Raw genomic sequence first — 10,199 nt, forward strand, 5'->3', positions numbered from 1 at the left:
GGAATCCGATCAAAGTTTCTAAAAAAATGAATTGCTTGTCACCAAGTTTTAGATGTGAAGTTGAATAGTATCATGGAGTCATCCTGACACCACTAACTTCATTTAAATTGTGATCAAAGATAGAAAAAGAATTAATGGTGAATGATGGGTAGGGTGGAACAATTTGTTGATTGATGTCACATACAACCAATGTAAACCTGCACTGTTACTCCCAAGACTGTGTTTTCATCCTTTTTGAACTCAATGAAATCATAAATTGGGGAACATGATACATAGCTTCTAGATCATGTGAAGGATAATGAAATCTGGCACAATTTGGAATCAATTGATGATGACAACCAAGTTTGCATTTATCTTTTGTTCATGTACTAAATATCCTGCTTTTTGGTGTTTTATCATCTACACCTGTATCTTGTGGACTGCCTAAAAGGAACAGATTTTGAGTAGGCAGATATATATGGACTTATCTTTCTTTGCTTACCTATGAGATGTTATGACTTCCAGTCTGAGGTGAGAGCTCTTTTAGGTTTGGTGATTTCTTTCAACATTTCAGTTGAACGGACGTAAGAACCAAGATTGAAGGACTGATTGTTCCTTTGCTGGAATATGATGTGATATTTGATTGGGTTTGAAATACAATGAACAATTTGACTTGTTCAAGAAATGTAGCACATGTCTCAATCAGATTGTATCTAACACTTCATTTGAAATCACCATATACGGAGGTAAATGTTTCTGATTTAATGTGTTCAACCTCAAACTTTTAGAACAATAAATACGACTATGACAAATGAAGCAAAGTGGTACATCTTCTCAGAATCAAAGTATGCATTCAATATGTTGAAAACAAAGTTTAGGAGAATCAGTGAACATCTTTCATTGATCTGATAAGCCCTGGTTCAAGAGTTGTCTGCTTGATGATTATATTGAACCCAAAATTTTCCTTATTTCTTTGACATGTAAGTTTGAGATGCAGTCAATCTTCCAAAGATTGTTCAAAATTGAATTTGATTGTGTGATGAGCCAATGAGATTGGTCCAAAGGCTGATTATCAAAGTTTATTGTGAAGACATCTTAATACCATTGTCAGCTCGAGACTTAACTTTGGTAGCAAGTTAAGAGATCTAGAGATGAATGAAACTTACAAAATGTATTTCTTCAGGTTTTGAAAGATACTTTCTAACCAGAGAGGAATTATTTTTCGGTTCTTTGTAAGATGTTGATATTAAGAAAAACCACAATTGTTAGTTGTTGTTGTCTATGGTGCGGGATCAGACCGCTGCCAGTTTGTCTGTAAGTGCAATCACTTACAAATCTGCTAAGATGAATATGGGTTTAAACGTATAAGGTTCTTAGGTGACCCTTTAGCGTTAGTTTTGATGAGAACTGGTTCTTATCAAAAAGGAGGGGGTAAGAAGTAAAACGATCTTAGGAACTTTAGTCGAATAACAATGTGTTACACGATCTGTAACGCCCTAGTGGAATGTAGAGTGAGAGGGAAAAGTAAAAAGGGAAAGGTGGAAATCTGTCTAAAGGACTCGTAGTTAAAGTTTAAAGCACAATCTAAAGTTAGAAAGCTTCTTCAGGAAATAACAACGAGATGTTTGGACAAGGCAGAAATCCAAGGGAAAAGGGAGTACTGGTGATCTTTTTATGATAGTTCAGAAGATAAGTTTTGGGTTATTTTGTTAAGGACCCCACTATTTAGAGCCCTCGGAGCAGTATCCGAAGCCCTCTTTCGGGTCGGACCCGAGGCTACAAATAAATCAGGCGCCCCATTTCCAAGAAGGGGCTCCACAAGGGGCTCCATTTTTTTATTTAATCTCATCATTTATCTATCCTCATCATGTGCCCACCCATGATATTAATTAATAAACATTGAATTGATGAGATGGTCACCATGGAGCGAGCCTCGCTCTCTCGATCAAACGGCCAAAAGACCGCGCTTCTTTCTTGCAAAGACAACATTGTTTGTGAAGTTTGTCACCTCTAGAGGTAAACAAGCCTTGACAATACGTACAACATGTATCTTTAGGAGCCCGACATGGTTGTTTTTGATCTTCATGATGAAAAGGAGAAGGGAAATTAATTGAAGGTTCATGACTAGGAAGATGAGAAGAACTACTACTCTCGATCAAATTGTCAGTAATGTTAGAAGGATGATTGAGTAAACTTTTGGGAGTGCTAGCTAAGATTAAATGGTGATCAGTTGTAGTAGTAGTAGTAGAAGTATTGCCAGGTGAATAATTCAATTGATCGAATTGATTGGGTGAAAAGGTAATGGATGGTGGTGGTGGTGGTGGAAACTTGATGGGATCAGAAGGAGAACATTGAAAATCTTGGATCGAGTTCGATCCCATCATATTCTGATTCATAGTCAAGTTGATTAAACTCAATTAATACTCAATCATCAACAATCTATATCTGAATTCAAGATGATGGTAAACCAAATCAAACACATCAAAACTTATATAAATATCAATCAAACACCAAGAGGTCAAAAGATAGAGAAATAGCAAGATATATAGGTATTGATGAACTCTGAACACGACTTCAAACGTAAGAACGGTAGAGGTATGAACTGGGTTATTAGGGTTTGGTTGTTTAAAGTTGTGATTAAGTGATAAGAAAATCGGACATGGAAAGTGAGTGTGAGGGAGAGATGGGAACTTCTATATGTAAGCGTATTGCTGGGCACTTGAAGGGCCAATGTTGTCCGTCATGCAAGGGTCGGTCCGGGTGCCAAACAATTTGGGAGACCTTGCATTTGTTTTCATCATATTTGTTGCCCCATATATATGAAGGGGCTCCAAATACGTTAATTGATGATCCAAAAGGGGCTCATCGTGATTTTGTGCCCTATTAGGGAGCCCTTGATGAGCCCTCGAGGTCCGAACATGCGTTAGAGCATCCACAATCGTTTCAGTAAATTTACTGTAAATTTACTGTACGTGTCTGTAAATTACAGTGACTGTACGTACAGAAACAGGTAATTCCACTATCGTTGAAGCATATACCATTCTGTACGGTACGTACTGTACAGAATGGACAGTACTCCACTATCGTGAATTCTGGAAAAATCTGCAAAGTTCAAACTTTCATCAATCTTCCCTCGTCTTCTTCGATTTCTTCAATCTTCAAGGTTAAACTCAAACAAAACTCAAATTATCCACCATGGACAATGACGATCCGATGTACAACTTGCAGATCAATGACATACTTTCGAATAGACTGTTGATCAATCACGTTCAGAGACTTCGCAAAGCCAATGAGGACAATGATGACGAGGTTTTTTTAGCCTTGGAGTTAACTGAGGAACAAATGAATGCAGAACAAAAGCACCGAAGAAAAAGGATCAATTGAGATAGAAAGGAAGCACATGAACGCCTCATGCAAAACTATTTTAACAAGAATCCGCGATTCGATCATGAGATTTTTCTGAGACGCTTTAGAATCAGCAGAGAGAGATTTGTGGATATCTGTCGGCAGCTTGAAGCCCATGATATCTTTTGGGTTCAGAGATATGTATGTATCTCGTGTTATTTAAGTTTTTTTTGACTCGTAAATGAATTCTTTGGCGCATGTAGGACTGCTGCCTTCAGCTTGGCCTATCTACTTTCCAAAAGGTTACATGTGCATTACGCCAGCTGGCCTATGGAGTTTTGGCGGACATCATCGATGAATTTGTTTCGATTGGAGAAACAACTGCAATTCTATGTTTAAAAAAATTTGTTCAAGGAGTTATCGAGATCTTTGGACCTGAATATCTCCGTCCTCCAAGACCAGATGAACTCGAGATAATCACCAAGGAGTATGAGGCACGAGGTTTTCCAGGATGCAAAGGTTCCATCGATGGGATGCATTGAGTATGGAAAAATTGTCCTTCCGGTTGGGCAGGACACTTTCAAGGAAAAGAACGAAAAGCTACTATTGTCTTAGAAGCTGTTGCATCCAAGAGTACACGCATATGGCATGCATTCTTTGGTGTGCCTGGATCTTTGAATGATATCAATGTTTTAAATCAATCTCCTCTCTTTAATGATTTTCTAAGAGGTAAGTTATTATTCGAAGAACAAGTGTTTTTAAAAAAACTGACCAATATACAAATAGGTACCAATGAAAGGATGAACTTCGAGGTCAACGGAAATCAGTATGAACGTGGTTATTACCTCGCCGATGGAATCTACCCGGCGTGGCCTGTCTTGATCAAGACGATCAATAGCCCACAAGACGCTGCCTCAGTGACTTACGCCACAGCACAAGAATCTGCTCAAAAGGATATCGAGCGAGCCTTTGGTGGCATCCAAGCGGCATGGCACATCATTGCTCGACCGTGCAGGCTTTGGAAGTTACATGATATACGTAGAATTATGTATGCATGCATAGTGCTTCATAACATCAATGTGGAAGACCGTTACGTTGTAGATCCGGACATTGAGGACTTCCCAACGGACACGGAGATTGTTCCTAATCATCGTAATCCCGCCTTATGGGCCACTGCTGAGGCATTGATGTCAAACTACATTGATTTACAAGATGCCACTTTGCATTGTCGTCTGATGAACGATCTGAAGATTCACAATTGGGTGGCACAAGGGGTGGCACGACAAGGTGTAGGAAACACGTAGAGACTACTTCAATTTCTGTCAAAAAGCTTGTATACAAACTATCAGAAATGAAATGATAAAAAAACAATTGGTATGATGACACATTAAAGATCATAACAGTTGAGTTTGATAACATTTTTAGGAATGATAGAAAGTGTAAAACAAAAAAAGCACAACCTCTTGGAGACTTTGTTTATTTGAAAAAACATCAGAAATATGAGATCAATTTTGATAAAAAAAACATATATCAATTTGGTGATTTTTTTATAATCTGTTGCTTTGAAATGAAATTCATAAATTGTTTTGAGTTGCAGAAGCTGAAGTGGAAGAAGTTGATGGAGTACGGTTTGAATATTTCTCCTTCAATTGGTTCTGCATCAATATAAGTACCTCTTTGGCAAGAGGTGTCATATTTTCGTCTTCTGGGGTCATTAAGACCTTGAGTTCGTTGACTTGAATCAGGCTTGCTTTGGCTTCAGCATCGACTTGAGCCATTTTCTTGGTGAGCTCATTTCCCTCTTCGATAGCTCTCACTCGACGTTCAGCTAATTCATTGGCCCGAATTATATGCTCCTCACGTGCTAATTCGATTTCTGCAGCCTTTGCATCCTGAATTTGTTTGCGTTTGGTCTTCTTTGATCCGTCAGGGCGAGGAGGTGTAGCGGCGCGAGGAGTAATGGCACTTGAATCAAGGGCCGAGTCACTGGAGGGGACGTTACCGGCAATTGACATCGCTAGAGGACCCGGTGGAGGACGTGGAGTAAGCCACTTTGGACAGGTGGCAAGTACTCTCCACGCTGCGAGAGATTTGAAGCGACCTTGGGTGCTGGTCTTGTCAAACATCTTGATGGCGAGTTCAGGCCAGTCGGTCTGCACAGTACCACTCGGAGGATTATTTTTGATCTGAGTCATGATGCTGGAAAACTTGATTGTAGCGGTTTTCAAAGAGGCCCACCTACAAAACAATAGATAAATGAAAACAGGTCAATTGACTGGAATCATGAAAGGATTGAGTTTATCAACAAAAAGTACTTACTTGATCTTGACCGAATTAAAATCTCGGTATTCGGAAGGGGAGGTGTCATTGAAACGATCGGTGAGTTTTTGTGTAAACTCCTTGCCAGTCTGATTGGTGCCAACCTCAGGTTGCTGGCTGACGTGGAGGAAAGCCTCGGCTAGCGTGACTTCTTCCGCAGTAGACCAGTTGGTAGACTTGTTGTTTTTTCTTTCTTTTGAGTTTTTATTCTTTTCATTTTGATCGTTTTTGTTGTTGTTTGGGTTGATAGTTTGATTTGAGGGATCCATGTTGATTGTTTTTGTGAGATTGATTTTTGATTTGAATGATGATGAAAGTTGAAAAAACAAAACAGATTGATATCAAAGGAAACGGGAAGTGGATGACTTGTGGTGTGTTGAAATAGAAAGTGGATGACTTGGGGTGTCTCTTTCCCTCGGCAGCTCAAGCAAATTTTTACCAAAGCAGCAGGTACCGAAGCGTGATTTGGACACGATTGGTGATTTTGAGCTTCGGTACAGCAAAATTTGCTGTACCAAAGCCGTTTACAGAAACGATTGTGGATGCTCTTATATAGGCTAAAAAAAGCGGGGTATCAACGGGTCACGCGGGTTTTGGTGAAAACCCGGGGGGCTCCGGATATCAGCCGAGGGGGCTCTAAATAGTGGGATTCTTTGTTAATGATGATAAAAAATATGTCCATCCAATTCTTCGTGGTTGTAGCTCAATATTTAACTATTCCTCTGTTTGTTCAAAAAAGGTATTGCTAGTTAAACTTTTTAGTCAGGGTCTTGTTAATTGTTACAAGGGTTGGACCAGACCCTGGTCAGGGCTGATGAGGTGAAACTTGTTATGCCTGCTCAGGGTTCCTTGATAACGTCATTGTTCGATTATCGGCTGGCTTGGTAGTCATGTTATTATTGACTTGTTTTGTTAATATGTTTTCTATGTATGCTACGTTATCGATGTTGCACTCTTGAGACTCGAGTGTAAGAGGTGTAAGTATTTTATTTTTATATGTAGGTTTTTAAGTGGTCTGGCTAGATCATGATGTATTGTCAATACTATAGGAGTTTCCTGCGCAGCTGGAAACTTCCTTCAGTTGACAACCATTGATTATATACCCCATAGTCACTCCTTCCAAGACTGTGATTAGGATCCCATCAACTGGTTCACTTTGAGTGTTGTTGTAGGAGCCTTCAAATGACATTTGATTGAGATTCAACTTGTCTTTGATCAACATTGTTTTTTGATAGAGACCGTTTTCTGATTTGAATTGAACTGATAAATATGTGATATAATGCAATCAATTGTCTGAGTTGTTTTGAGTTGATAGATCTGGCCTGAAGATGATAATTTTGATGATGATGAGTCCTTGCGATTCTGGATGAGCAAATTCTCAGGTAATTGAGGATCACAGGGTAGTTTTTTGATCATGAAAGTGTCAGTTCAAATGAAACCCCTTTGGATGGCAATCTGATAAATTGGATGATTTGGTAAGTTCTGATTTTGACAATCGAATCAAAAATTTAACTCAGTAGTCAAGGCTAATTTGATGATGCTTGCAGAACAAATTTGATGTCTTATGAAAATTGTAAAGCCTTTTGAGATTCAACTTGGATTGAGACATTCAAATCATTGTTGATATAATCAAGTTGTTACTTCTTCGACCAATCTGAGCTGATTTAAATAGATTTATCAAATTTCTCTCAGCCAACCAACATGATACATCAAATTAGTTTTGATTGGATATGATCAAACCATGTAACAAACCAAGAAATACCAAGAGACATGGATATTATAAGTGTGTTGATCAAAAGAATCAAACCAAGTGAGATTTAAATGATATATGGAAATCTCAAAACCTAGCAGAAGGTAAATAGATTTCTTTTTTAGCTCTTGATGATACATAAATTCTATGCTTTCATAAATCCAATCATGATACCCTATGAAGCCTATCCATACAGTAAATAATAAGATTAACGACGTAATCGCACACTTTGCATTAATGTCAATTGATTTGCTCAATACTTATATTGTCTTTCAAGATCTCAATGCATTGTTAAAAGCTACACAACAAAACTTTGAAACTGTACCTGGATTCAAAATCTATTCACATGTGCATGTTTCTGAAACGACAGGTCAATTTGAGATTCACAATCTCTAAAGGAGAACCAAGAGCAGCGGGATCAGGGTCATTCAATTATACACAGTGAAATAGTATCTACAGCTATGATGTAAGCATTCAGCTTTATATCTCAAGTGTGTAAGCCATTTGGCTCATTACTCTACTAAAGTGCTGTTTGCTTTCCTCAAGCTTTAAGCCTCGGAATCAACATTTTTGCTGATATGATTCACGAGCTGAAGACTCGCCCAGAAGTACATCAATCTGTAGATGAATTTTAATGGTCATTGCACTCATCTATGTTTGCAATCTAACAGTTTGCAATCTAACAGAGTGTGTAACCTTGAGCAGGTTGACCAACATACCGCCCTATAACATCACTCACACCTGATATACCCCATCTCATCGCGGTAAGTTTCATGGAAAGCTCTTTATGCTCTCTGGGATTGTGGATTAGAATTGGGCCTTTATGGAAAGACAATTGACGTACAGACCGGTGTAAGCTCAAAAGTATTTCTACAAGAAGCATACAGAGGACAAAACTGATTAAGATGGTCCAAATTAGGCATGGTCCTATGGTATCACCAGTATTGAGTATTGGAGCTGAAATTGATTCCTATGATGAATACCTCTTCAAATCTTATATGTTGCTTCAAGATGATCCACACCTCAAACTATGGGAAGCTGAAAATAAATCTGTATCAACTTATAGATGTTCCTCTGATGGGTTTGGATTAAAATTTTCTCTTTTTCTAAATGCACAAGATACATAATGACACCTGCCAAGATTTTATTTGTTGGGAATTTTCAGTATTGTGAGGTGAATATGCCAACTGTATCTATTGCTTCACTCACAGTTGATTCACTCACACCTTTTCCCCTGGATTCCAAAGTCTGAGAGCTGTTAAAATGATTTAATGAATTCTTTTGTGTTATCTAACACAATCAAATATTGTCGTGAGACAATATCTGTGTTGCCCATATCTCCAATCAACCTTCTTAATGTAAAATGTGTAGGTGGTACTAACCAGGAGTTGATTCATTTCCTCAAAGCCAATCAACAGACCTCACTTTTGATGAAGAAAATCCTATTAATCATAAGGATGATCCATTTGTGTTTACGACAGGAGGAGATATTCTATTCATACCAAATGCAACTGATTTACTTAGAAACCAGCAATCTCAAATTACAATTCCATATTCAACAAATTACAATTCCATCTTCAATAAATTACAATTCCATCATCATCAAATTCAAATTCAAATCAAATGGTATGTTTGGTATTTAAACAGTCAGTTTAAGGTCAAAATATTCAAGTGGATTGCAATTATAAATTAGAGGTTGAACTGATTTTGAATTAGCTGAAATGTCAACAGGTAGAAATGAAGCAAATCCTAATAGTTTGATCCGTTGATTTGATTGTGGAATTAGTCAAGCCCCAGTTTTGGATGTAAGGCATGCTTTACATTCTTTGGGATATCTTTTGAGATTGTTTAATTACAACAAAGACTCTGGAGGTTTTCAATTGATCATCAATATTTATTCTAGATGATATCAAATGTGCAATTATGATCATGATGGTTTTTTGATGTATATAAATTAATGTTTTTGTGATGCTTTCGTAGTTTTGTTTTGTAGGGTTCTCTTATCAAATTATTATTTGCAAGAGTGACTGAGAAAGCTGACCTTGTACCTGGCATTGACGAAGTTGATTCTGTTTTAAATCCTAATTGAGTGATCATCAAAATTATTCCAGGAGTAAGTATTTCCATTCAAAAAGTTTCAGTTAATGTTACATATGAAGTTGTACAAGGGAAGGAAGAAATTGAGACTAGATTTTATCAAATATGATGTTTTGATTGAATGTTTTCTTCTGTTGATGCTGAGAACATTTTATTGAAGATTATTTGCTTTTCATTTTTTTTGTTAGTGGGAAATAAAGTATTAGAAACAGGTGCCCAGATTATTATGAAGGATTCATTTGCAGTAGAATAATTAAAAGGATCAGATAAAGGTAAAAATCAATTGAAAGAACAAGATTTAGCAGGAATCAAACTTAAGATATCTTACATTTCATTCCACCTCAAAAGAGCTAAACATTTGATAATTAGGAAACTCATCTTGAAGGTTTGTTCGATTTATTGTTCATTTCTATTGATCTTCCTTCCAGGATGTTTGGTATGATATCCAGTCTGGAATCTAGAGGGTTGTGAATGACAATCCAAGATACCTGGATCTAGATTCAAGGGGTGAAAAAGAACCATAGTCTTTGATTTAGTTGGATGTTGCCCAATAGTGGTGACTAGATTCTCATTGCAAGACCTTGAACTCTACTAACAGAATAATTTGGCTTATTTAATTAACTCACACTTAATGCTATGAAATTCTTAAGAAAAGATGCTACATACTGAATTTATTGAACCAGAATTTGACCGTTAGTCTTCCTCAGAT

General features: G+C 37.5%; 1 protein-coding gene across 1 annotated transcript; it reads left to right on the forward strand.

Annotated features, from left to right (window-relative positions):
* Positions 1-8,298: 8,298 nt before the first annotated feature.
* Positions 8,299-9,482, forward strand: MELLADRAFT_113882 (uncharacterized protein; the record flags this gene model as incomplete). Its single annotated transcript, XM_007418616.1, has 4 exons — positions 8,299-8,474; positions 8,801-9,019; positions 9,180-9,198; positions 9,387-9,482. The coding sequence occupies 4 exons, from the start codon at positions 8,299-8,301 to the stop codon at positions 9,480-9,482; spliced, it is 510 nt and encodes a 169-aa protein (XP_007418678.1).
* Positions 9,483-10,199: the final 717 nt, after the last annotated feature.

The sequence above is a fragment of the Melampsora larici-populina genome (assembly GCF_000204055.1).
Source record: "Melampsora larici-populina 98AG31 unplaced genomic scaffold MELLAscaffold_98, whole genome shotgun sequence".
Lineage (NCBI taxonomy): Eukaryota > Fungi > Basidiomycota > Pucciniomycetes > Pucciniales > Melampsoraceae > Melampsora > Melampsora laricis-populina.